The sequence below is a fragment of the Arctopsyche grandis genome, chromosome 3, assembly GCF_051622035.1.
Source record: "Arctopsyche grandis isolate Sample6627 chromosome 3, ASM5162203v2, whole genome shotgun sequence".
NCBI classification, from domain to species: Eukaryota; Metazoa; Arthropoda; class Insecta; order Trichoptera; family Hydropsychidae; genus Arctopsyche; species Arctopsyche grandis.
In genome coordinates this window covers 3,520,369-3,548,360 of record NC_135357.1, presented here as the reverse complement: position 1 = coordinate 3,548,360, position 27,992 = coordinate 3,520,369, and the positions used below count along the sequence as shown (strand labels likewise).

The window sequence follows — 27,992 nt, the reverse complement described above, 5'->3', positions numbered from 1 at the left end:
ATCGCGGCAACGTCACCGTCACCGTCACCGGCGATCGGCTTCGAATACGCGCGCGCACCAAAAAGGTTGCCGACCGGCCGCTTTAAACAAAATAGTTAAGATGGCGGCGGGCGAGTGTCGGTGTGTTTTGTTTGGCCCGCGGTTCTAGCCTTCGCCGGCCGCTCTCGTCTCTCCTCCGCTTCTCCACTTCACACTTCACACTTCACACTCCTCACTCCACACTCCACACTCCACACTCCACACTCTACACTCTACACTCTACACTCCACACTCCACACTCCACACTCCACACTTCGTACTTCGCTCGGAGAGTCGAGCGCTCGACCACCACTCCACCACTCGACGTGAGTCCCCGCGCCCCCCGCCCCCGCCCCCGCCCCCGCCCCCCCTCGCCGTGACAGCCGCCCCCGCGTCCACCCTCCCCCCGCGCCCTCCTCGCGCCGCAAACTGTCACCCGTCAAATTTCCCCCCGCCGCTGCAATCAATCGCTACGTATTATTTATTAATTGGAATTTGCGCCGGTTTGACAATTTGACGTTTGAGTCTATTGTTTACTTTTGTCGCCGTCGGCGCTTCGATCGCCACTTTTATAACCTCCCGCTAACCGTTCGTTATATCTATTTTATATATATGTAGTGCTCTCCCGATTATCCGGCCTCTCACACGTTCGATTTCGACACTTTCCAAGGAAGAAAAGTCACGTATCTAGAGTAGTCTCTGGACGGTTCAAGTGTTATTATTGTATTATTATTTGGGCATATTTTTTTTTGTATGAAACTGCACTGATACAATACTCGCATATGAAATGTATTTGAAAGAATCTACTTTGCAAGCATTTTCTATTAACCCTTTGAGTGCTGACCATAGATCTAGAATAGACTAGATATGGCATTACTACAAATTTCGTTGGAGATCTTGTCGCCACTAACTGAGGGGTGCGGGGGTTAGTTGGGGAAAAAAAACGTTTTTTCTCTACGACGCGGCGGACAGCAATTCGCCGCTAGTTGAACCCCCGCACCCCTCAGTTAGTGACGAAAAGATGAAAAGATCTCCGCATATCTATCGACAAGATCTCCGCAATCGAACTTTCCTACTTAGAAGCTACTAACCTACTGAGAGAAATGTGTGCATGCGCCATGTATTTTGCATGCGCCAAAAGGGAGACCAGTATAAACTGTGAGGGCGGATCTATGCATTATACATCTATGGTGCTGACACGTCTTTTCTGTTGGAAGCCCGTACATTTCCAACTGGAATTATTTAAAAATCCAATAGAAAACGAGTGTAAAAATTGTAGCTAATCCAAACAAACCGTAGATAACTACCGCCGAGGATTTCGAGTTTTGTAAAGGTGTGTTTAGACTCTCTAATGGGTTTGCTGCAAATGATTGCAAATCGCCCGGTTGCATGCTCATTTCGATTCCATTTTAACTGCATGTACGAAAGACGAGATATTCATGGGGTTGCGCAGACGACATTTCGATGTACATTGAGTTGGATCTTTCTGGCAAGTTTAAAATGGCAAAAGCCGAGACAAAAGTATGAAATGAGCATGCGCCCTCTTGGTTTGCAATCGTTTGCAGCGCAGCGCTCTCTAATATATCTTGCAACAATATAAAACAAACAAAAGAAGTCTATTAATTAATATATTTGTCCAAAACTAGTTCCATCTTCTTCATTGTTGTTTAAATATAGTGGCTAACAATCTAAATGCCAAGCCACAATCTAAAATAATCAGCAGTTAGGGATTTCAATCGGAAAATTCTGCTATGGTTATAAATTCAGAAATTCCCGTGTAAACCAGTCTTTATAAACATTGACACGGATTAAACGGTTACCTGACAACTCGTTCACAGATTTTCCGTAAACCAGGCATTACGTATACGGCCATCTCTCTCTCACCCCGTCTGTTCACCATGATCTCGTTTACTATGCCATTACGTATGCAGCCATTTCTTTCATAGACCGTCTGTTATCGGTGAAAGAGATGGCTGCATACGTAATGGCAGAGTAAACGAGATCACGGTGAACAGACAAGGTGAGAAAGAGATGGCCGTATACGTAATGCCTGGAGCGCATCATCGGTTTACGGAAAATCTGTGAACGAGTTGTCGTGTCACCGGATTAACCGACCCATGTTCAATGCATTTTTTTTTCAATGCTACCCGGAAAGGCTTAGCGGGTAGTATTTTTGTTTACTTTATATACATGCTCAAAATACAACGACCGTCGGTGTTTTTCTGGCCCATGGACCTGTTCGAAAAACACCGATCGGCGTTAGACAGCATTCAAAGGGTTAACCGTTTCCATATAAGAGGTGAAGCTTCAGCGTAGGAAATTGAATTTCAATACCATTTTATATATGGACAAGTTTAATCTTCAAAATGCTGCAAACTGCAATTAAAAGTTGTATTAATACACATTCAAACTACATTTTAAAGCTGATATATTAAAAAAAATTACTTTTAATGTGATGTGGATGATCTGGATTCTTGTCGTGTTCTTTTGATGGAATTGTAATGGAATATTTTCCTTAATAGTCTGCGATTTTCTCTCCGCATTTATAGGAATTGTACATTCAGCCATTTTATTATTAAAACAACTGAGTGCAACATCATAATAAACAAATGAAACAACATAATAATCAAATTGATTTATTTATTTTCAAACAAGAAACAAATGAATAACATTATATTTTTCATACTCGAAACTACATATAAAAATAATATATATATATTATAGCAATAGGAATGTGCTAAATTTTGTATCTGAAAAATGTAAAGCTTGCTCAAAAATTTACATTATTCTTATTAGATTTATGTCCAACGTTTGTTGCATGTCGTTTGTGCAAAAAAACGTATCTGAATCTGATATTGCAAGTTAGATTAAATCTCAATAATTATACGTCGGGTCTACTTTGCTTTCGATAACAAACAAATAAAATTGATAAGTATGATACTTGCGGTGTACTTTTTATTTTTATTTATCTGCATACATTTTATATATACTAAATATTAAGTGACGAGTAATCTCATTTCGTATGATTTTCAATGCATACGACTTTGTATTGCTATCTACAGTTCATTATGCCAATTTACATTGTGATAATTGCATTGCGGATTGATATAAAAATGTATTACATTTCACCATCTTATTTTTGTTCAACAGACACCGTTGGAAATGTTGTCTCTGTCATCGTCGGCGATAAAATCATTCACAAAAAAGACTTAAGATGTGCAGTGGGTGCTGTTCACCAGACGTTTCGTACAATCGCGGCGCCAGTGCACGTCCATCGCATTTCAGTGTCTCCAAGTATGACTTTGTGCGAAGGTCGCCGTCTCCGTTGCCACCGTGCGGGTAATTGATCGCTAGTCGTCGGCGACGAATCGACGTATGAAGATGTTCCCGAATAAAATTGAAAATGCAGACTATGACTTCTTGAAGCCTGAAAACTACGATCGATGGAAAGGAACATTCGCCAATTCGTTGGACAAGGTATGATCGTCCGGTCATGATGTCGTCGTCGTCAATATGTTCGGTCTAATTGGATTTCTTTCGATTTTAGGTGCTGGATCAGGTCCACCCGTCCCTTCAGGCCGCAGAGGAAGCTCTTCTCTATGTCGAGGAGCTGATCCTCACGTTGATGGGGAAATTGTGTGCCAAACCATCACCACATACAATATTGGTAATTATTTTTAGTTGCAAACATCACATCCTCGGAACAAAGCCGACATAAAGTATAGTGTTCGTTGAGAGCCGGTTTAAAGTTTCATCGTAATAAGTCTTTTTTAGATTCCTTTTTATTGCTACGATCAATACGTCTGGAACATGTACAAATATAGACGGGCGAGAATAAGTTTTTCACTACTTATAAGAAATTTGCACGACGGAAACAATTTATGTGAATAATCTAAGATGCAAAATAATTCAAACAGTAGAAAAACGTCAAAAGCAAAAAGAAATACATCTTTCAACTGTCTTGATGAATAATTCTAAATGTTTTGAAAGTATAATGTGTGAAAATTGCGATAAAAAACCTTTCAGTTTCAATTTTTGGATCATCGATATTTTTAAAACGACTACGAATAAGACCAAAGAAACAAAATACGACTAGTTTTACCTTGGGCGCTATTTATCTATTGTATTATTTAGCTATTTATTTATTTATCTTGGGCGCTATTTAGGACAGATATTTATCAAGTAATTAAATTATTTTAGTAATTTATGGTAAAATCCATTGATATTGTATAATTTATTTATTTTTAATTTATACCAAGAGGCCTAACAGGTAACCTCAATGCGCCTTGTACATTTGATACAAGTATCTAATATATAATTTCGAAAGAGACTTTGTATGTTTGGTTCAATTCAGCGAAATTCGAAAAAATGGGTTAGGTTGCCAATTTGTTGGAACCGTTTCAATAAAAATCAGATGGAGACCAAGGTCTGGCCAGCTGAAACCAGTGGGATTAGAACCCAAAACCACTATGTTCAAACCATTATATGCTAACCACTAGTCTACTCTGCTGGTCATAAAGATTTCTGTAATTAATCTGGTAATATAAAGATTTTGTAATAGATTAAACCACACACATTTGTGTTCCGAGGATGTGACGTGTAAATACAGAATCCTCATACGGATGAGCATCTCATCCAATTTGTAATGATATACCCCGGATCAAACGCGTCGTTTAATATTTACTTGATTCACACTTTCAGGACGTAGAAGAGAGGGTCGGAAAAACATTCCCCAATCCGATCGATCAGTGGGCTCTGAACGATGCTAGGGAATCGCACAAGACTAAAAAGAAACGACCCGTTCTGCCCGTAGACAAAATCCACCAGATGCTCCAGAAGGTTTGCATTGACACGACGCACCTACAATATATGTACATACGTATGAAAACAATAATAATGATCCTTTTTTTCCAGGATGTGTTCATGTGCAAAATCGAAACGTTGGTCACGTCGTTCATTGTGGCCATCGTCGAGTACATAGCGGCCGACATCCTCAAACTCGCCGGCAACTATGTCAAGAAGATATCCAGCGATGGGGGGAGCTATTTGCAAATATCCAGCCAAGATATTAAAACCTCCATGAACGCCGACAAAGTGAGTGTCGTCGTTGTCGCCCAAGTCATCATCGCTGATGTTGTTTTTGTTTTATTTCTGCTATATATATTACGCTTTCGATGATTTCTCAAAATATTAATTTCAAGTGATTCAACTTTACTGGCTTTTTGGTCGTTTTATTATTGACGTTGCCGTGTTGCCGTCTGCACAGTGAAAATTCATTTCGCATCGCATCCAGAAGAATTGAACCCCATTTTGGATCGTTATGATTCTTGAGTGGTCGAAACATCTTTCGCCAAACTCGAATGCCTTAATATATTAACACAATGGTGGCCGCTGATTCATATTTGTATCATGTTGGGTGCACAACGCTTAGTGGCCGCTGGTTCATATATGATTTACGACTGCGCGAACTGTTTCAGTCCGCTGATATATTTTTGTATCAAGTTTTCGTCAATCGTTTGTGGTCGATGATACAATTATGTATCAGCGGACTGAAAAATATATTCGCGCAGTCATGAATCATATATGTATCAGCGGCCAGTAAGCGTTGTGCACCCAACATGATACAAATATGAGTCAGCGGCCGCCATAGTGTTAAAAGACTATGTATTGATTTCATATTTCGATGTATACAATACTATTTTTGGTTAATACATACATCTAGTAAGCGTTTCTATGTACTTTCCTAATACACTGAATTTTACGGAGTTTCGTAAAAACACAATAAATAGACACAACATTCTTTAACGCATGCTAATTATTCCCAAATGCAAATTTGATCCGTATATATATATATAATATAATCGTGAACTAAAGCCTTAAACGCATATACTGGTTCTGAACCAAAATTGGGTACATTTTCTCTCGATGCAACTGCACTACAAACACACACGAATAGATTTGTTCATACTAGTGATCATATTAAAAAAATATAGACAATTCACTTTTATGATCGGTTTATATATTGTTACAAGATTTAAAAACTGTTGTATGTATATATGTATTAGCGCTTCTCAATATTTTTTTTATTAAGTGGTGTATATTATATATAGCGTAATTGATTATTTTTTTGGAACTTGCAGGGAAAATTTATTTGAGAAATATTAATAACACTTAACATGACAAAATTAGTAAAACTACAATTTTTTAACAGTACTGGAATGAATTAATGAATGAATGAATGAAAATGACAGGTTGTTTGTAAATTGATTACACCAAGCAACAAAAGAAATTACCAGAGCAGAGACTAATCAATCTGTACTAAGTTTGACCCATTGAATTCGAATATAATAATGATTTTTGTTGGTTTAATCTCGTGTATGTGATATGAGCGTTTAAAAAACATCGACATTTTTGGCTTTTGCAGTCTTAAGAGAATATTGGAATCAAGTCAGATATTTTTTCTATTTATTGTAATTTTTATTGCTCTAAAATACTTATATTTTATTATCTAGTTAATTTTAAAAATTTAAAATATGTATTTTTTTACACATTTTTTGTCCGCAATACTATGTGGCTATGTCGCAATTTTTTTTTACTGAATCACGACTAGAAGGATTGGTTTTCTATCTCAATCTCATTTTTTACTTTTAAAATATTTTTGACTTTTAAAATTCACTAGATAATTAATTATAAGTATTGCTACGTAGAAGTGGGTTCAGGATCCAAATGAAAGGTCAAAGTCGCTTCACATAATTTATTCAACAATTCAAGAAGTCCCCATGGAACCACCGCTCACTCCAATATAATCTGATCTACCGTGTGTACCTCCTTCTAAAGGCCAATTGTACAGCACAACTTCTCCAATCCGTTAATGTGTCTATTCTGTAGGCATGTAAAGGTCTACCCTGGTGAGTCTATTGTTACGCATGTACTCGTCCAGGTCTGTGAGAACTCCAGCGTTTCTTTAGTTCGGGCACTTAGTGAGTCCTGTTAGCCTAATCCGGGGGTCTCTTTTGCTCACCCACGAATGCATTTAGAAAGTGGATACTCTGTCTCATATTACCACATTACAGTTTTTTAACACTTTGTATGCGGGTAGGTCGCGCGGCCGCCTGAAAGGCGAAAGCGGGCGTGTTTTCGCGATATTGCGGTTTACTCTCAATACTCGCTAAAATTCGTATAACTCTCGAAGTCCTCATTGTATTTCAATAAAATTTTTGATTTGTACTCGCGAGTATCTGCAGATTCTATTTATGAACACCACAACACAAAAAAGTTTTACTTTCACTTATAAATACACATTGTTTTATAGTTTTAAAGTTTTAATTAAAAAATGGCTTATAACATAAATAATAGTTTTATACAATATTTACAAATGGTAATTAATAGTTTACGCGTGTATGACATCTATCAAAGCAGGTACCTTTATGAAGTGGAACGTTACAGAACTCGCAAAAGTATCGGGTTTCACTGCTGTTCTTTTGTGCAGTACACATGGATATTTTTTTGTGCCGCTTGTCATTATGGGTCGTAATTTATGACTTCGTAAATCCATAGATAATCCTAGGGGATGGTCCTTTGTCGTTGCACGCTTCGTTGGTGCTGGTGTTGGTGCATTATTATCGGCAAATATTTGATCCTGATCATCAGCACGAGAAGCCATTTTTACGGATTAATTCAAATTCAAATTCACGAAAGCGACCAAAAGAACCGAAAAGGTCAGCGTCTTACGGAAACCTACATCTAGGGTGAAATAGGAAGAAACAAGCGAAAGATTGAAAAAAATGGGTGTGACAAATTTCAAACACATGTTACGAGTTTAAATGGTTCCACGAGACAAAATATATAACACAGGTTCCGATTTTATCATTTGTATATGAAGTATGTATCCAGTTATAGAGATGTCGTTGATTAAAAATATTTTAAGAACACGAGTTTTCTCGTAATCCGCAGTCCAAGAGCAGACTACGTGAACACGAGAATTCTCGTGAACCGCCATCAAGCGTTGGGTACTCAAACACGAGAATTCTCGTGACCCGATCACAAAGTGTTAAACTAATAAAAAAATCACAATTAAAAGCAAAAATAAAACAAACATCTGACTACTGATTCCAATGCTCATTACTAGATTTTGATTTAACCCTTTGAGTGCTGGCGTCTTTTTTGTTGAAAGCCCACCACGCTGAAAATTTCGCCAACATTTCCGACTAGAATTATTTAGAAATCCAATAGAAAGCAGATATAAAAATTGTAGCCAATCCAAACAAACCCCAAATAACCACCGCCGAGGATTTCGCGTTTTGTAACGGTGTGTTTAGACTCTCTAATATATCTTGCAACAATATAAAATAAACAAAAGAAATCTATTAATGAATGTATTTGTTCAATATTAGTTCTATATTCTTTATTGGTGTTAAAATAAATGCTCACGATCTAAATGCCAAGCCACAATCTAAAATACTCCGCAGTTAGGGATTTCCATCGGGAAATTCTGCTATGGTTATAAATTCAGAAATTACAATGTAAACCAGTCTTTATAAACGTTGACAAATGAATGACATGGATTAAACAACCCATATTCAATGCATATTTTTTTCAATGCTACCTGGAAAGGCTTAGCGGGTAGTATTCTAGTTCACTTTGTACATGCACAAAAAACAACGACTATCGGCGTTTTTCAGACCTATGAACTTGTCGGCAAAACGCCTCATCGACGTTGGTCAGCATTCAAAGGGCTAAAGACTGCAAAAGCCAAAAAATTGCTCTGTTTTTAAACGCTCATATCCCAAAAAAGAGCAAACCATTATCAAAATCATTATCATATTCGAATTCAATGGGCCAAACTTAGTAAAGATTGTTTAATCTCCGCTCTGGTAACTAAAAAACCTAATTTTTTTGTTGTTCAAACCTTCCTTAGAAGATAATTAATTGTGAATGGGACTTAACATATTTTAAATACTGTATTAAATTATAAAAAAATAGGCATGAAGAAATATTTAAAGAAAAAAGGTTATTAATTTGTATTTAAATCATAACGTTGCATATTTTTTTTAGTTAGAAAGTAAATATATTTTGAATTTAGTGTTCCATGGGAAATGCTAGTTGATAGTGTATGCAATTAGTAACAATATGTATGGGAACATTTTTTTATATAAAGATTTTCACATGTACATATTTTTTTCATTTTGAACTGTCGATATGAGAGTCGCCAGAATCGTTCGGACTGTGAAAATTAACTTTGATTTAGATTTTTGTATTTTTGGTAGATTTTAATTTTTAGCATTTATTCATACATTGTACACAGTGTTCGGTTTACATGTGCGGCAAACTATCAGAGAGAAGTTTCAAAATAAATTGCATACTTAAGAGGGCTGGACACCAGCACCTTGTCCATACAAACGTATTACACTTCTCCCTTCCTCAATTATGGCACAAGAGAAGTTATTTTTTAATATGCTATGGATATCCACCATTGGCATACATCTGTGCTTTTATTTTTTTGATTAGTTATTTTTTATAGGAGCTAGGAGCCACCAAATATCTATAAATTCGCCTTTTTTTACACCCACGAAAAGAGTCCGGCGTGCTTATTTAACGGTCGATTTTAAAAAAAATACGCGCGCAGTTGCATAGAAAATATCTTTCACATACCGATGATGAAATTTTTTTAAAAATTGGTTCAGCTTCGGAGGAGAAAATTGGAGAATACGAAACCTCGATTTTGTCGATCTAAAATACGTATTATCTGGTCGAAGCGCAACTGTCGCATTCACTGAATATATATATTGATATATATTGTTGCATTCACTCAATATATACATATATCGAAGAAAGGAACGGTAACAAAATTAAGGTTTCGGGTGTACAGCCCTCTTAATCTGGATATAATAATTGATGAAAATCGCATACACATGAAATTTTGTAAACATGAAGACTCAGTACACATGTATATATTATGTATATATATATGTATATTTGTTTATTTTATCCATTTTTATATTATTATTACTTCTTTCGTTGTTTTTTCCACGCTTTACAAACGCCAATTTGTTACATGAACAACAGCATAAGGTGAGTGGGTTTTAATTTGCCGCAAAATAAATTATAATCGATTTATTCCATAGGTTTCTGTTCGAAAGAGCAAAATATTCAACAGTCTATTTGATCGAGGACTCAAACTGTTTAACATGCTGACCACAAAGACAGTCGATCGATATGTTATTAGTTTTTGAAAACTGTTCTTATCACATTTTTGGTTCCGTTTGAGTCTTTGATTGTAAACTTTTCAAATGAAACGTTTATATATGTATATAATAAATAATAATAAACCCTAAACACTTGTGCTGGATCGCATAGATTTCAATATTTATTATTTATTATTGTTGTTATTGGGCTTATATAATGTGTTTATAAGTAATCATGTTATTTTGCTATCGCTAGGCTGTTTATTATTGCTAATTAGAATATTTTGACATTGCTGAAAATTTTTTATTTGAATCATCATTTGTATTTTCATTGGTGTGAATATTGTAATATTAAATCTATTTAAACGATGTGTGTGTATAAAACGTCCTGTCGGTTTTATCCAGGCGCTCATGGAGATGTTCTATCAAGAGCAAGTGACGCGTAAAGAGAAAGGAGGTGAGCGTACTCTGGCTCCGCCGTTGGAGCCGTCTAGAACTCCTCGCGCCTCGTTGACTTACGACGAGCTCGTCAGGGATCTGATGAACGACGAGAAGCAGTATTTGCGAGACCTCCATCTCATCATACGGGTCTTCAGAGAAGAAATTGAAAAAATTCTACCAAAAGAGTCGAAGGTTCGTCTCGGTAACTTCGTAAGAGATGATGCATCTGTAAGTGTGTGATGTTTTATTTGAGATTTAATTTTTAGGATGTCGAGTTGATTTTTGGCAATATAGTAGAGATTTATGAATTGACGTTGACGCTGCTGGGTTCATTGGAAGATACCGTTGAAAGTGCTTCGGAAACGCAGATGCCGCACATTGGAATATGCTTTGAAGGTATTTATTTCGTTAACTGGCTAACAATTAGCGGTTCAAATTCTAAATTAACATTTTCCCTGTGCTAGTATTATTTCATTATTTTTTATTTGTACCAGGAAGGCCTAACAGGTGGCCCCAATGCGCCTTCCTGGAGAGAAACATTGTACATTTGATACAAGTATGATTAGTATTATATAATACATGTCAATTAACATCCACAGCAACATATTTTTTTTAACAATTCAGTAAATACATATCAATTAAAATCCACATAGACATTTTTATGGTCAAATTCGTAAATTTGCACCATTTTATACAATTCGAGATGGCTGAAAACTCGAGATTTGCGAGAAAATGGGTATGGTTGCCAATTTTTATGAACTGTTTCATTGAAAATCAGGTAAATTGACAAACTATGATAGGAAACGATTGACCTAGAGTCACAAATCCAAGGTCTGGCCAGCTGAAACCTGTGGGATTTGAACCCGTGACCATTTTGTTCAAAGCATTATATGCCAACCACTAGTCTATTCTGCTGGGTCTAACCACTAGTCTATTTATGCATTTATTGCGCCAGCTTTATATTTCTCTACGTTAACAAGGATTAGTTTTCAATCTCAATATACATATTTTTTATCTTAACGTACTTATTCGAGCGGTAAAATTGGTAAAAAATGCGGTTTAAATGACATTATGAAATGTTCTAGACGAAGTTCCTCGTGAGCGAATGAGATAGAATTTTGCGCTAGAGTAGGTATCACCAGTCTTCATCAACAACAGCATTTTTTAACTCAATTTAAAATCATTTACCGCTCGAATTAGTTTGTCTTTTCTGTTGAAACCCCTACGCTGAAAATTTCCAACTAGAATTATTTAGAAATCCAATAGAAAGCAGGACTCGTATCTCATAAACAAGGGCAAACCCACAAAAATCATTGTCATATTCGAATTCAGTGGGTCAAATCAATTAGTATCCGCTCCGGTAATTTTTTTTGTTGCTCACTACTATAGAACACATTGTACATATGTTTGTAATATGATTCATATCAGCTACCAGTGATACTATTTTTGTAAAAATCTATTATTGGACTCGGGTGTTACATATATTATTTATTTACTTTTTGTGTTTTTTATACCTATCTCTGTACATCCTGTCTGTTGATTTTTCAATTAATAAAATAATAAAATAAATAATAAATAATACTATGGGGAAAACGAAATTGTAAAAAAAACTCAAAATGAAAGCATGTATTTAAATTTATTTTATAAATCCGTTTTTCAGAATTAGCAGAAGCTGAAGAGTTTGCCGTTTATGTGAAATATGCCCAAATAGTAACAACGCAAGGCTCTAGAGAAGCTCTGCAAGCCATCGTAGACCATCCCGAGGTGTGTTCTTGATACGAATTTTTGCCATTTTAATCATATTTGCACTTGTTAAACATTTCAATGTTTACAGTTATCCGAGCGTTTGGACACGGCGGGTCACGGCTTTCGCCTAGCTGTAAAATATTTTCTGCCGAAACTATTAGCTTCACCTATTACTCATGCTATTCTATACTTTGACTATGTAGCTATGCTTCTTAAATTGGCGCCGTGTACAGAAGATATGGAAAGTTTTCAACAGGTAATTCATTATAAAGTTCAACATCCTCATCCTGCTCACTTTTCATTTAATTGCATTGTTGATTTCAATTCGTTTCTGTTTCAGGTTGAAGGATTGATGAGGCCTATTCAGCAATCGATTTTAGGGGCACTCGAAAAAGGGCCTACAATGTAATTATAATCACTTTTTATTCTTGACACATCCTTAATGATACATTGTTAAGTCATCTTTTTGTTCTAATGATGTGATGTGTGGTAAATTGTGTATATTTTATATATCAGTGAGGCGGCAACTCGAATGGCGAGCCGAGCTCGTAGACAAGTAGCCTTAGAAAAGACGAACGAGCTGGCTAAACTAATCGATAATTGGGACAGCAAAGACATTGGATTGTGCTGTAATGAATTCATTCGAGGTATGTTAATGTTTATTGATAATCGAAATGTGTCATATGTTTTCAAACCTATTTGAAACTTTAACAAAATGCATTTACTTTGCAGAAGACTCATTGGCTAAAGTCGGTCCCGGCAAACGTTTAACTGACCGGAGAGGCTTCTTATTCGACGGCTTGCTTCTGCTTTGTAAACCTTGCACCGGAGACAAGACCAAGTCCGAGTTGAAGCTTAAAGAGCGACTCTATATAAGAAAATTAGAAATAATAGACAAGCCTGATACTGAAGGTTGGATTTATATCTTTCGATGCATTTTTTTTTTTTTATGAATGTGTAGTGTTTTATGTACCGTTTTGCCATTTCAGAATTCCGTAATTGTATGGAGTTGGCTCCAAAGTGTGGACATTCCGTGACGCTATGTTGCACTGGTGCTATTGACAAGAATCGTTGGATGGCTGATCTCGTAATGCTAAACACTAAGAACATGCTCGATAGAACTCTTGATAGGTTTGTATTATATTACTACATACATATATATTTGCGGTTGATCTTTTTTATGTGGGCTACCTACATACATACACACATACATTTAGTATAATAAAAATTAAAAATCAAGTAAACGAAAACCATAATATTAATTATTTTTTATTACATTTTTATACCAGGAAGGCCTTTCAGGTAAACTCCAATGCGCCTTCCTGGTCAATTGCAAACAATACAGCATTTTTATTATACAAGTCGCTGAATTACCAGACAATGAAAACTCGCAAATTAACGAGACATCTATGAATTGTACATCAATTTTATTGTAGATTAATCATACTCAAATAGTGGTGACATAGTAGGTAGGAAGGATTTTTGTCAATTTTTAATCGGAAACCGTTTCAACAATGAAATCAGAAAAAATTGGCAAACTCTGATAGGAAACGATCGACCTGAAGTCACAAATATCCAGGTCTGACCAGCAGCACTACAGATATACTCTATAAAATTCTTTTCAATCGAGGTCAGTTTATGGGATCGAACCCGGCGCCTCTCAGTGTTAGGCAGAAGCTTAACGACCGAGCTATGCTGCTGGCTATGGCCAATCACATTTCGTTTCAGTTTCAAAAAGAAAAGAACAAATGAAAGTCAAAAAGATTTGACTTAATTTTTGTATGTTTTGAGTTCGTGTTTCGTGTTTTGAAATATTTACATAAATAAAATTTTAATATAAAATACGTAAGTTGTTGATATTATTAATTTATTTACGGAATACGTATATATTTTATATTAATGGAAATTTATATTTTTTAAACAATAAAAGTAATTGTCAACGTCATGTTATGGAAAGCAAAACTTACAGTAATATTATTAAAGACCTTGCATTGAATTATATTGTAATAATATTATAATGTTAAATAAGAAATAATTTAATAAAAATAAATAAATTATTTTACGTCCTTACAATGTTAAAACACATTGCACGAATGCGACAGCATGCTTGGTTCTCGTAAGTCTCAACTGGCTGTGCAGGGCCATTTTATATTCATATTTATAATTTCAGTGAAAGTTTCTCGACCAATCTGCTTCCTGCATGCTGATTGGTCGATGAGTGCTGCTTACTCATTGGCTCATAATTGACATTGTCCTAGTTGAAATTCGATAATGAGAAAAGTTGCTAGCATAGTAAGATGAATGATTAAAAACACCGAGTGTGTTCTATTTGTATTTACAGCATTTTATTGGATCTGGAGAGAAAGCACCCGCTCAAGTTACCGCCACCATCACTGTACAGATTCGCCATTCCCGATTCGCCCGATAATATTGTTTTAGAAGAGAGACAAAATGCAGGAGTGCCTTTGATCAAGGTTAATTTTATAAATCGACTCGGTTTTATATATTATCAGTATTTGTTTGCTAATATAGCTTTTTTCCGGCAGGGTGCTACGCTCTTGAAACTAGTCGAAAGGTTGACTTACCATATTTACGCCGATCCGATGTTCGTCAAGACGTTCCTGACAACGTACCGCAGCTTTTGCAAACCACCCGACTTGCTGGATTTGCTCATCGAACGATTTAATATTCCCGATCCGAGTCTAGTCTATGACGCACCCGGTAAGTGTTAAATTTTATTTTGTTTTCAATTCTCATAGAAAAGCAACGGAAACCAATTTTGTACGAGTATAATGTATGTTTATGTTTATATTACTCAAGATGTAATTGTATTTGCACGCTAGCACCAAGGAAAAAAAAGTGTTGTGAATCGAAACAGGGATCTCCCGATTTGGGTAATTAATTTGTTGAATAGACATGTTTTTAGATTAAGTTTACACACCGATAGGGGGGGGGGGGCTTCGGTAATTGGCCGGGTTTTGTATAGTAATTGGCCATTTGGATTGGTATGTACTAATGATATTGCGCCGTTGCCCAAATCTGGATGATCGATTATGCATAATAAACTAAGCTGATTATTGCGTTCTCCCCTCCATTTATCTTTGTATGTATATAATAGTTGGTTAATTTCTGTGATTGGTTTCGTTCTTTTTTTTTTAAATTATAGAGGCTTTCACTGTATTATTTTGTAATTTTCTTTCAACTTTCAGAAAAAATTGAAACCGTCAGTGTAACAGATACCGAGAAACTTAGTAAAAATTCATCTAGAGAAGACTTCAAACGTTATAGGAAAGAATTTTTACAACCAGTCCAATTCCGGTCAGTCTTATAATTGTCTTTATTTATTTGTATTAATTACTAATTCTTAGTAGTGGTTAGCTTTCATATAAAGATACACACTTCTGTGATGTGTTCTGATGACAAGATTTATAACTCGTTAGATATATGATCAACTATCATCAATAATTCTATTTAAATTAGGCCTCGCTTCAACTTTAATTTTTATTGCAGAGTTTTAAACGTTTTGAGACATTGGGTTGACCAACACTTTTACGACTTTGAACGCGAGCCATCACTGTTGGATAAATTGAGAACGTTCCTCAACAGTATCACCGGCAAACCGATGCTCAAATGGGTGGAGAGCGTCATAAAAATCGTCACTAGAAAGGTTGATTTCTAAATTCTCCATTTCAGACATATTCTTTATAAGCAGCTGTATAATGTATGTATATTTACGCTATTCAGATCGGACACGGTGAGACTCGAGGTGCTTCATCGCCTTCAGCTGTTGCCGATTCCCTCGGGGGTACTCCAGCACCCGTCTTCGACAATGCTGCACCTCCGATAGAGCGGCTCACGGGCTCGTTAGATCGTCATGGTTGGCACATTCTGATCTTGCATCCTATTGAAGTTGCACGGCAACTTACGCTGCTGGAGTTCGACATGTATAGAATGGTGTGGTGTATTTTCATTGCTTTTCTTTTGGTGTGATCTATTTTTTTTAAGGTTATTTTAATGTTGTTTTGGTTTTCAGGTGAAACCTTCGGAACTTGTTGGAGCTGCGTGGACCAAAAAAGACAAAGAAATCGCTAGTCCTAATCTGTTACGGATCATCAAACACACTACTAATGTACGTCTAGTTGTTGGTGTGCTTTGTAAAAGCTTTGGCTGGTTTTATATGTGTGTTTTTGTTGCAGTTTACTAGATGGATTGAGAAGAGTATAGTCGAAGCTGAAAATTTAGAAGAACGGGGTGCAGTACTTCGTCGTATGTTAGAAGTTATGATGGTTTTGAGGGAATTGAATAATTTTAATGGAGTTCTGGCAGTGGTATCGGCTATGGGAAGTGCCTCAGTTTTCCGCCTTAAATTTACCTTTCAGGTATTTGCGTGTCTTTTCTGCTGTACATAAAGCAGAACATATTTGGTTACATAAAGATTGTTATTTATAATTTGTTTTTTTTTTTTTAGATGCTTACTACTCGGTTAGAGAAAGCTTTGGAAGAGTGTCGTGAATTAAATTCTGATCATTTTCGCCGATATCAAGAAAGGTTAAGAAGCATTAATCCACCATGTGTGCCTTTCTTCGGCATGTATTTAACAAACATTTTACATATAGAAGATGGAAATAGAGGTTATTTCAAAATTCTGTATATAAATTTGAATGTAGTTTTACATGATGGAACCAACCTACTTGACCAATTATTTTGTACAATATAATCGGAAGATGTGTTGACAAGTGTCCTGGCCTATGAAAATACGTTTGTGTTTGAAAGAAGTTTCTTTATTTAGTAGGCATACAAAAGTATGTATTATTTTATGTACGGCAAAGGAGCTGGTTGCTCGACTTTGGAGGAGTGGGCTGGCTGAACTGCAAAAGCTCACTATTTTGTCTGGGGCTTTTGGTTCGATACACGACTGTGTTTGTCTGTCGTTTGTTGTGCAGTTGCTTGATCTTATTCTTGTATGTTCGAGCGTTCCTGATGGGGTTGCTGTCTGGAAGTCGCAACTGTGCGATTCTTGCTTTCCTTCCAGTGCAGGATATTGTGATGAGAGGTCACTTGATCGGGGTATGCAGCTGATGCAATGTATTCCTACAGTATAAATTTGATAACCTCCTTTATACTGGTAGTAAAATATTGTTAGTAAATTTGGATTAGACGCTAGATATATGTATGTGTAAATTGCTTAAACGATATATTATAAGCCATTTTCGATTATTGAAATTATTATATGGTTTAAAAATAAGGTCAGATGAATTTTATATAAAGTAAAATATTCATGAATTACTTATTTATTTATTCAGTTCCTTTGGTACAACTACATTCAAATATATACATATTTACTCCATTTATGCATTTATGCATTTATACGATTGTTTTTACTATTTTTTTTTTAGATTTTCTTCCAAATTCAGAATTAATAAATTTTTCGAAACGGCGAAAAGTCGCCGAGATTATCGGCGAAATTCAACAATATCAAAATCAACCGTATTGTCTAACGGTGGAACCCAAACTACGGGTATATATTGTTTCCCATTTCTATTGTTCATATTTATAATATAAATTTTACTAATATTTTTATAATTACAACAGACGTTCCTAGAAAATTTGAATCCATTCCCCGGAAAAGAAGATACTGAAATTAGAGATTATTTATATAATAAAAGTTTAGAAATTGAGCCAAGGGACGCCCGTCAAGCGCCTCGATTCGTAAGTATCCTCATTTTATTGTCCCATATGTTTCAATGAAGGATTACATTACTGGCTTGCCAGTTAACCGATTACCCGAAATATTTTTATCGCCAATTATATTCATAAACAGGCATATTATTGCATTGAAAATCAATGTAAATGGCGTATTTTCGATTAGGTAGTCTAGAATTTGTTTATTTTCAGTATTAAATGCCTGAAATTATGAAAAATTTGATCGGGATGAAGTTTATAGTCTAAAAAGCATTTTTTACGACTGGCAGCACTGCTTTCTTGATTCCCGCCACTCTTTCTAATACGAATGCCATGTATTGCAAACGTAATAGTAACTCATCGTAATAAGTTGTAGCAAGTAGCGAGCCTTCTGTCAGTTTGGCAGTTCTCTTGTAGCACCACTGATGCTTTCGTAATAGTGGCTACACTGATGCATGCTTAAGAGTGGCAACACAGACCAACCAAGTCGTAATAAATGCGAAAAAATGGACTTAATATATTTATATGACATTTTTAACCTGAGATCTATTTTTAATTATTTAAGCTAACGTTTTTTGGGAAAGTAACCTAATACAATTATCTAATCCACCCTTAATTTTTTCCATTACCAGTAATGGGAGAAATCATTTACCGTTTACCAGTAAATGAAATTTGATGGTAAATTGGTAAATTGTAATCCCTCGTTTCAATAATGCATAACGTAAATTTGTCACATTGTTATATTCAGGGAAGAAAATGGCCGGAGTTGCGGTTGAAATCACCCGGAATCAAACCAGCCCGCGCTCGGGTACCCCAGCATTCCAGTGCACATTCGGCGTCAGAAATGTTTGATGATACGATGAGTATGTATTATCATAATCTGCTGTAGAGACATTTCGATTGATATCAATGTTTGATTTTTGTTATATTTTTGATTGCAAAGGTACTTCACAACTTTCACCGACGGCGTCTATGTGTGACGGACAAAGTAGCACTTTTGGTTCTTTGGCTAACTTGCAGCAGGCCGGAAACGAAGAAGAACCACCATCGCCTCGGCAACGACTTCTTGAAAGAATCTCCACCAGTGTTACGCTTCATAGGTGTGTATAAATAAGTAATTTTGCTTGGTAAATGGTGTTTTAAATATCCTCGTATGTAAAAGTCAATGATGTAGATGGTGACTATCTATTTAAGTTATTAATTGTTTTCATTCTTTCAGGCATTCAAGCATGAGTTTGTCTTCTTCGTTGAGTAAGGATCACGGTGGATTCGAATCGACCAGTCCACGCTTACCGTCAACATCTATAACCGAATTAACGTCGAGAATGAAAGACAACTTTGCAAGCGCTCCACCACCTGTTAGTCCAAGACCGCCTTCAACGCTTCCATCAAAGGGTCTGGACTCTTCAAACTCGAAAGTGCCAGCGTTCAGACCGAGAGTCGCCAACGTGGTCATCGGCACAATCAACAAAGGCATGAGCGAAAGTGGCTTCTCAAAAGAGTCGACTCCAGTGCCGCCGCCGAGAAACTACCCATCACCTGACCATCAAATGGTCGAATTCAGAAATCAAAAATTCGGCAACTGGCCCAATTCCACGGATAACTTGTCGGCGAACATTTCGTGCGAAGAGAAGCTTCACATGATCGTCAACGACATCATATCGAATAAAACGTCTCCGAAACCGGGAAAGCCACCCGTTTTGAGTCCGAGGAATCCGATCGTCGACGCCAACGGCAGCGTCAACTGGGGATTTTCATCACACTGCGATCCGCATATATTCACATACGGTAATTCAAAACCGAAAAGTAGCGACGCATCCGATATGAGCAGCCTGGAATTGAACGAAGGCAGATCAGCTAAACCACCTGTATTAGGCCCCAAAAACAATGAAATGTCAAAGTCTAACTTCAATCTTGAAGTAGATAGAACGAACAAGCCGAACAGACCTAACGGTGATTTGAATGCAGTCGACGAAAGCGAAGACCCTCCACTAATCGTCCCAAGATCCAAAGAGCAGTCGACCTATGGAAATAACGCTAATATAATGTCCAGTATCAGCGAGATGCAGCAGACGGAAGGTAATCGGCCGCCTACTCTGCCGGAGCGACCGCATGCTCTCAGCCCCCGCTCCAACACTGGCAAACTGACCAGCGATCAGCACAGGCAGGGTAGCATCGACGAAGAGTCAGAGACAAAATATAACTACACTCAGAGTCCGAAGACAACGACCGCCCCTGAAGTCTTCGCGAGGTTCGTCGAAAGCTCGCCGAAGATAGCTCCGAGCGATGTGTACCCGCCTGGTACTCATCCGCCGCTCAGTCCGCACGTCAACGTCTTGAATTCAATTCAAAACTATGAGAAGCTCCATGGAACGTCCATGACGAGTGCCACTTTCAGCTTTCCGTCACTAGGCAATTGCACCAGCGTCAGTCCGAGCTGGCCGGCAGCCGGGGGACCGAGACCTAGTCCAACTATGGCCCAATCATGTAATGTCTAAGAATACAAATTAAAATGATATTAATTTAGATTAACACTTGATTGCATTTGCCAAAGCACTATGGAGATGCATATGCTTTGTTTATTCAATTCAAATATAATATGAACATTTTGGTATGACAAATATACAAAATAAATGTGTATTGTATAATAATCATTCATTCATACAATGTTTTTGTATTGTAGATACGGGAACTCCGCACACACCACCTCCGTTGCCACCAAGAAGAAGACGGGATTCAACTCCAGCTGCTACTCCGATTCCGACAACAGCTCAACCTTCCCCTACATTTTCGTCTTCAACGGTTTGTTTTGATTATTATTTGATCACTGGTGATGTGCCCGTTGATTTCAACGGGTGGCTTCGGAAAGAAATTGATACACGAATTAAAATAAAATTATGTTATATATAAATATAGTGTAAGGTAATTTATAGACGCGCCCGCGTATTAATCGTAAAAATTATATATCACACATATAAGTTTACATACGGATATTTAGTGTTTGTATTATATCACAAATTCCCCTTTTTTTCTATTTCTATCGAGTGATTTCATCGAGTAGAAATTTTTTTTATGTATCGACAAGTAATTATAAAAATCTTGTACATATGGATATTTTATATTTCAAGTGAAAATATACAGCAGCAGTCACATAAAACGGAACGCTTAAGCGAAACATGTTTTTGCGTGAAATTTCGGTAATCTTATATAAAACCAAAACCGAAAGTCATTTAAATGATAGGTTGTATCATAGTGCATTCGTGTAACACCAAACGTGAAAATAAAAGGTGATAAAGATGAGTTGGGGAGAAATTTAATGGAGGGCAGATTTTACGACCGTGCGTTGACTTCATGGTTAAATGAAATTTGAAATGAAAATAGCACTATACATATACATTTTTAATTTTATTACAGTCACATATTATTATTTACAACTTATAAAAAAGAAATTAATATTTTGTAGCGGCTCCTTTCGATTTTATAACTTCTTTTATTCGGTTTGGCATAGAATCTACTAAAGTTTTTAAATTTTCGATTGGGAGGTCTTCGTACCATATCTTTTCTATTATTTCTTTCAACGATTTAAGAGTAGAAACATTGTTCTTCCTTATCCTGTACTTGATACACATCCATAAATTTTCGATTGGATTTAAATCGGGACTATTGCCAGGTCATGGTAGTGTCTTTACACCCATTTCTTGTAAATAGTCCCGAACTTAAAAAAAAAGTAAAAAAAAAATTTCAGTTTTTTGATTGAAATTTTATAATTTATATTCAATGCTATCAAATAAAATGAATACTCACCAATTTAGCTCGATGACAAGGGGCAGAGTCATCTTGAAAAATTATATCATCGGAATATGAAAGGTGGTTTTCCATCGATGGGACAAAGCTTTCTTCTAAAATTTTTTTATATTTCTTTCCATCGATGACACCTTGTAGAAACTCCAATTGTCCAATGTTATGGTGCGAAAAGCATCCCCAGACCATTTGACTTGGAAGATCCTTAACAGTTTTAAGGGTACAATTTTCATTATACCTTTCGCCACCTTTCCTTCGGACATACGGAAAACCATCAGGACTATAGAGGTTAAACTTTGATTTGTCGGAAAGTATCACTCGTTGCCAATCTGATGGACTCCAATTTTCATGTGCTTTCGCCCATTCCAATCGATTGTTTTTCATTCTCTTGGTTAGTAATGGGTTTTTTGCAGCTTTCCGACCGTACAGTCCAGCTTCTCTGAGTCGCCTTCTTACTGTTGAGTCGCTGATTTCCATGGAAAATTGTGAAGATACATCTGTTCTTAATTCTACAGCAGTTTTGAATCGCTGCTGTAAAGATAATCTGGTTATTACACGGTCTTGCCTCTCCGATGTGCATCTTTTCAGTCCGGTCCCCTTCTTACGATCAAAACTTCCAGATTCTCTTTTTTTTTCCAGTAATCTCGAAACAGTCGATATAAAACATTCCATTTTCTTGGAAATTGACCGAAAGGAAAATCCTGAACTCGCCAATGTCGCGATTTTTACACTCTTCTGCAATGATAACTGAGCTCGTTTTTTCATGTTGACGTGTTAAAATTCGAATTTTATGCTTTCTCCTCGAAAACCCACACTAAACTGAACTCAAATCTTAGAAAACAATCATATTTAGAATATTTGGTCGTTAAAAACCCTACACATAAAGGGATAATCCTTTAATGGCCTCGAAGTCGTAAAATTCACAAGCGTTCCGTTTTATGTGACTGCCGGTGTATTTTCACTTACGTTTCAGTCAAATCAGTTACATTTTCAGGGTTGGTTTTATTCATTTAAGATTAGATTGTTAATGTTGGTATTGTTCAAGGGTTAGGATAGGTTAGGTTAAGTAAGAGTTGGCCCTATTTATTTAAGATTGGGTTGTTAGGGTTAAATTTATAGAGTTAAACGTTGTACATTCATTGTATGATACATTTTCACTTCTTGAATTGGTGAAAATTTATTTTCACTTGAAATATGCTTTCACTGTAACATATACACCGATGAAGACTTTTTAATGGGAGAAAATATGCACTTTTTACCATTGCGAATTGTGAGATAAAAACACTATGTATAAAATAAAGAGGAAATTGTGTCTATTTATGGATATTTAATTTAGACTTTTTCATAGTCTATTTAACTATAGACTATGAAAAAGAATTGGAAATTTTCGCCGCCTTTTATTGAACGACATCTTTCAAAGTTAACCGACTTCAAAATTTCAGGCCGATTTTGCAAATTATCATCGGGCACAAATGGTATTTATTGTATTTAAAATAAGTGATTGATATCATCAAACAAATTTAATAGCATCTTATTAAGTTTGGACGGCTATTTTTTTTACAAATAAAAAAATACAAAGAAAGTAGATATTCATCACTAAAATGACCAGACAATAGTCCCGACTTACAACCTATCGAATATTTACAGGCTATTATAAAGCAAAGGGAATAAAAACAACACCCTGGGGCAAATTATGAGTTAAAAAAACGGTTGAAAATGTATGGTTTGCAGAAATTTCGGACGACATACTAAAAAAAGTCGTATTGTCCCTGCCGGCAGGTACCATCCCATCATAGAAGCAAGACGATTGTCTAGTAATTATTATATTACTATTTATTGTTGTCATATGTCCATTGCCTATGTATTTTAATTCATAGAAAAATATATACTGTAATATTATTTTAGCTAGAGACATTTGAAATACATATAAGAAAAATGCCCTATTTTGCATGTTTTTTTAAAATTCGTATCTCGCCTTAATTTAAAAATATAAATAATCTTTTTTTATCGTAAAACATGTTAAATAGTTGAAATCAAATAATATAACCAAAAAAACTTGTGTATAGCTTCATGTAATTAAAAAAAATCGAAAACATCGAACAATTGAAAGTGATGCGATTTCTCTGCATGTTACTGTATGTATATAAATCAATGTTTATCTGTCCGTATGTGTTCCTATATGATTCAACAGATTGCTATGAAACTTACATGAGTTATTGTGTATGCCCGCCATGGTTTCATTAAAAAAAATCGCTTATAAACGGGAACGGGAAAACAGGAATGAGTGGCATTGCAACGCAATAATTTCAAATGTGTTCGCGTCACCACCTGCGTTGTTATAAACAAACAATATCGATCACATTTCATTACTGTAATTTAATTTGATTATTAAGTATTAATTTGAAACTGAAGCATTTACTTATCGAAACACATTGAGAAACTGGAACGGGAATTGCGTGCATTATTGTGGCATTGCATCGCATGCCGGGTTCAGCTAGTCAAGTTGTTGTAAGAAAACAAATTGTGAAGATTTTGTATATAAATTTATTAATATGGATAATTTATTTACATATTATATTAGTCAACTTTAAAATTAATTTATATTTACTATGAAGTTTCACATTGAAATATTAATAATAATTGGCGCATTAATGTCGTCATTTCGTCAATCTTCGCTGCCATATTATCCAAACGAATTGCCATCTCGTCCATTCTCTCCGACAGTTGATCAACAGTATTGGTGACATCTGCTGGGCTATCGTTTATCTCCTCGAGTATTTCGTCTGCTAATAGTGCCAACTCTATCAAATTCGTCTCGTTCAACATTGCCACTCTATTTCTAACTTTCAGCGGCAGTCTGTTCTTCCAAATTTTCGTGAGGAATGGTAGATGTTCTGGTTTGATCTTCGCTTTCAGGCATTTCAGGAATTCAGATGGTTTTTGATTTGTCGTCATTTTTTCAAGTGCTAAGAGATCGTTGCACTCTCTTTCCAGTTGGCGCTTTTTCTTCCCCAAACGTTTCACGCCAACCTTCAGTTGCCGGTACGAATTGAATTCCACGGTACTTGGGATGATGGAAATGTATTCGAGCAAGTTTTCCGGGATCATACAGAAAATAGCATTGCGGTAGCGTTCTAAATTTCCTAGTTTTTCCTGATTGAATTCTAAATCTATTCGGATTAACCCTTTGACTGCTACAACAACGATAAATCGTTGTTTTGAAATAGGCGAAGATTGCTACGACGATCGTTGTTGTTGTCATTAATTGTCGTATTTCAATACTTTCTTTGAGTCGCCAGCGCATCAGTGGCAAGAAACATTTTTTTTATATACGTATTTATATTTATTTTTCAATCATGCTTTATAAATATTTATCAATTTTTTAAATAAAAGCTCTTCAATTTCGGGTTCATCATCAAAGTAAATTTCGGGTTCGTTGTCAATGTCATATAAGGAGTTATTACTTGGGAATTGATTATTGTCGATAAATTAATTTTCAGAATCAGTAGAGCTGCTGATTTGTCGAGTTCCTCGGCGAGGAGCTATTATTTCGCTTTCATCACTTTCACTGTCCGATATCATTTTGCAGAGTTAAAATAAATGGCAAAAAACATTAGAAATCCGCTTTCAATTATATAGGTCACGAGACGTCACGAATTCGTGCAATCAATCAAATGCAACTGAAATGCATACAAAATGTTTATGATACATGTTGAAAAATTATTTGATTATTAGAAACTTCGCATCCTTGTGTGTCTCGCTCACACGTACACAATTAAAACCAAGAAAGAAAGAGAGAAAGACCGCTACCTGTTTCGAATATATCGCATGTTGTAAGGATTCATCGATGTCTAAAAATAGATTGTTGAAAAAAATAGAGCGTCGGAAAACAATCGTCAAAACTTATTTAGTGTATATATGTAGGTATCTCTTTCGCACGCACGCATGTAAAAGCAAGACAGAAAGAGAGAGCACTGCTTCTTAAAAATGTATATAAAGTATTATAAAAATTACGAGCGTTCGGCGAAGTAAGTATGTAAAAAAAAATATTATATTTTTTTTTTTTTTCAAAATAATTACAAATGTTAGCATTTTTCGCTTGGACATTGAAAAACCTCGTAGCAGCCAAAGGGTTAACCACGCTTCGGGATAATCAGTCCAGAACGGCGTAAATTGTTTACTTTCGTCGGTCATCTTGTTTGACGGCAGGACTGAACAAATTGAGCTTCGATGTGGGTGTGTCGATGACTACTCCAGTTCTGTTTGTTGGGTTTGCCTTTTATATTGGGGCTGTCCAACCTCGGTCAAACCGAGGGCCCCATCCAGAAAAATAAAATATTATATACATTAAATTATCAAAAGGACTAAAAAATTTTTTTGAATTCTATTTTTTTTAGTTTTACTTCACCTTTTGGTCTGACTCTATTTCCTAAATTCTTCCGATCAGTTTTGATTTTGATTTTTAAATGCTTTTCATTATTACAAAATTATGATCACAATACATCTTATATTTATTTTAATAGCTACTGATCTACTGATCATTTTCTATTTCACAATTTAATTTAATTTGGTTAGTAATAATAGTATTATATTATTATAATGTTAATGTACAGCATAATAGGAAAAAGAGCTCAAAAACCTATTTACAATCCTTATAAATGCTCATAATACATCTAATACATAATATTAATTAAAGACTCTCTAAAGTCGATGGCCTAAAGTTCCGATCAGTTTGGTCACCGATAGAAATTTAAATTGCTTCCGCTAATTCGATGGTGAAAAATAATCGTAATAAATACGTTTAACCGTTTGCCCGCGGCCGTCTTCAATAGAAGCTTTGGGCGACAAGTCTGTAGCGCGGCTGTCTTCCATAGAATTTCTGAACTTTGCACGGGATTTTGAGCCTTATATGCGCCCATTTCAACTGTTTTAAGGTTCAAAATTGGTTGAATATATTACTGAGAGTTGAATGCCATCTATTCAATTTGCTTAAAATGAATATATACCAGTCAAAATTAGTTTTTTGTGGAACCATACTGAAACCTCGTTTATGTGACGTCACGTCTGTTGAACAATGGCGATGATACGTCTCAATTGTATGAAGAATGATTATTTGACAATTAAGCCAAAACTACGAGATATATTATGTATTTTATTTTTTTAAATAATACTTTAACTCGATTGCCAAATTCGCGAAATATTGCCGCAGGCAAAGTGTTAATGCTTTGTGATTTATTCTTCTTCCGCCAAATACAGACATTCAGTTTTATATATATAGATTTAAATCAGTCATTCAAAAATCAGTAGGTCTCTCAAAACCGGGCTGTGGGCCGCAGTTTGGACATTCCTGTTTTTTATTTATATTTGATTATATTTGCTGACCGTGAAATCAGACAACAATATATGTACATATGAGCCATTATACAACATTTGAAAGTCCATTTCAATTTTATTTAATTATTAATAAATAAATGAATATAACTTATTATAGGCAAAAATATATAAAGACTATTAAGTATGTATGTTTCAATTTTAGAACGTTCCGGCTGTGCCTCCAAGGGGCAGCTCGTCTCCACCGCCCCTCCCTCCGAGACCGACACCTTCAGCTCCGCTCCTAGGACCTGATCATTCGACGATCTTACAAAGACGCTATCAAAACAATAGCAGGTATGCATATATATATTTAAGTTGTGTCCATGTCGGATGATTCTGCTCTATTGTAACGTTGTGTATATTTTTCAGTTATACAAGTGATACGACTCCGGAGTTGCCGCCCAAGCCGCGTCCTTCCACAGCTTCCTTTCTGTCGCCGAGGGTGACGCACACTCGTCAAGAGACTCAATAGCATCAAATTTTATCGTTTTTTAGTATTGCGTTGATTTATTATGTAAATGAAAAATATATATCTATGTTAGAAATGTGTAAATTGAAATTTTACGTTCAATTTTTGTGGCAAGCAAATTACGCTTAGTGCCAAAATTTCTAAAAAAAAATAACAAAGTTTTATCTTCTATTATACATACCAATGTACCTCAATACTTTTGGAAAATTTGTTTTTAAACATTTCTATTTATTTGTTCGCTGTGTAAATACATATTATCTATTTAGACTTTTTTTTTG

The 27,992-nt window shown here is 35.8% G+C and overlaps 1 protein-coding gene across 1 annotated transcript; it reads left to right on the top strand.

The window, feature by feature from the left end:
* Nucleotides 1-42: 42 nt before the first annotated feature.
* Nucleotides 43-27,986, top strand: Sos (Son of sevenless guanine nucleotide exchange factor). The gene is made up of 29 exons (XM_077427926.1): nucleotides 43-344; nucleotides 3,169-3,495; nucleotides 3,566-3,685; nucleotides 4,720-4,857; nucleotides 4,933-5,112; nucleotides 10,608-10,835; nucleotides 10,910-11,039; nucleotides 12,304-12,407; nucleotides 12,478-12,645; nucleotides 12,730-12,794; nucleotides 12,906-13,036; nucleotides 13,122-13,301; nucleotides 13,379-13,520; nucleotides 14,731-14,863; nucleotides 14,936-15,110; nucleotides 15,599-15,707; nucleotides 15,900-16,056; nucleotides 16,134-16,343; nucleotides 16,423-16,518; nucleotides 16,586-16,768; nucleotides 16,858-17,020; nucleotides 17,786-17,907; nucleotides 17,982-18,098; nucleotides 18,820-18,934; nucleotides 19,015-19,171; nucleotides 19,291-20,558; nucleotides 20,755-20,873; nucleotides 27,409-27,539; nucleotides 27,615-27,986. Exons 2-29 carry the CDS (start codon nucleotides 3,394-3,396, stop codon nucleotides 27,715-27,717), a joined length of 5,046 nt encoding a protein of 1,681 aa, XP_077284052.1. The 5' UTR covers nucleotides 43-344; nucleotides 3,169-3,393; the 3' UTR covers nucleotides 27,718-27,986.
* Nucleotides 27,987-27,992: the final 6 nt, after the last annotated feature.

What these genes read in the sequence shown, in the direction of transcription:
- Sos (XM_077427926.1), top strand. Translation starts at nt 3,394, where the DNA reads ATGAAGATGTTCCCGAATAAAATTGAAAATGCAGACTATGACTTCTTG. An exon ending in TAAAAATCGTCACTAGAAAG is followed by an intron (nt 16,057 to 16,133) that starts GTTGATTTCTAA and finishes TACGCTATTCAG; the next exon opens with ATCGGACACGGTGAGACTCG. An exon ending in TATAGAAGATGGAAATAGAG is followed by an intron (nt 17,021 to 17,785) that starts GTTATTTCAAAA and finishes TTTTTTTTTTAG; the next exon opens with ATTTTCTTCCAAATTCAGAA.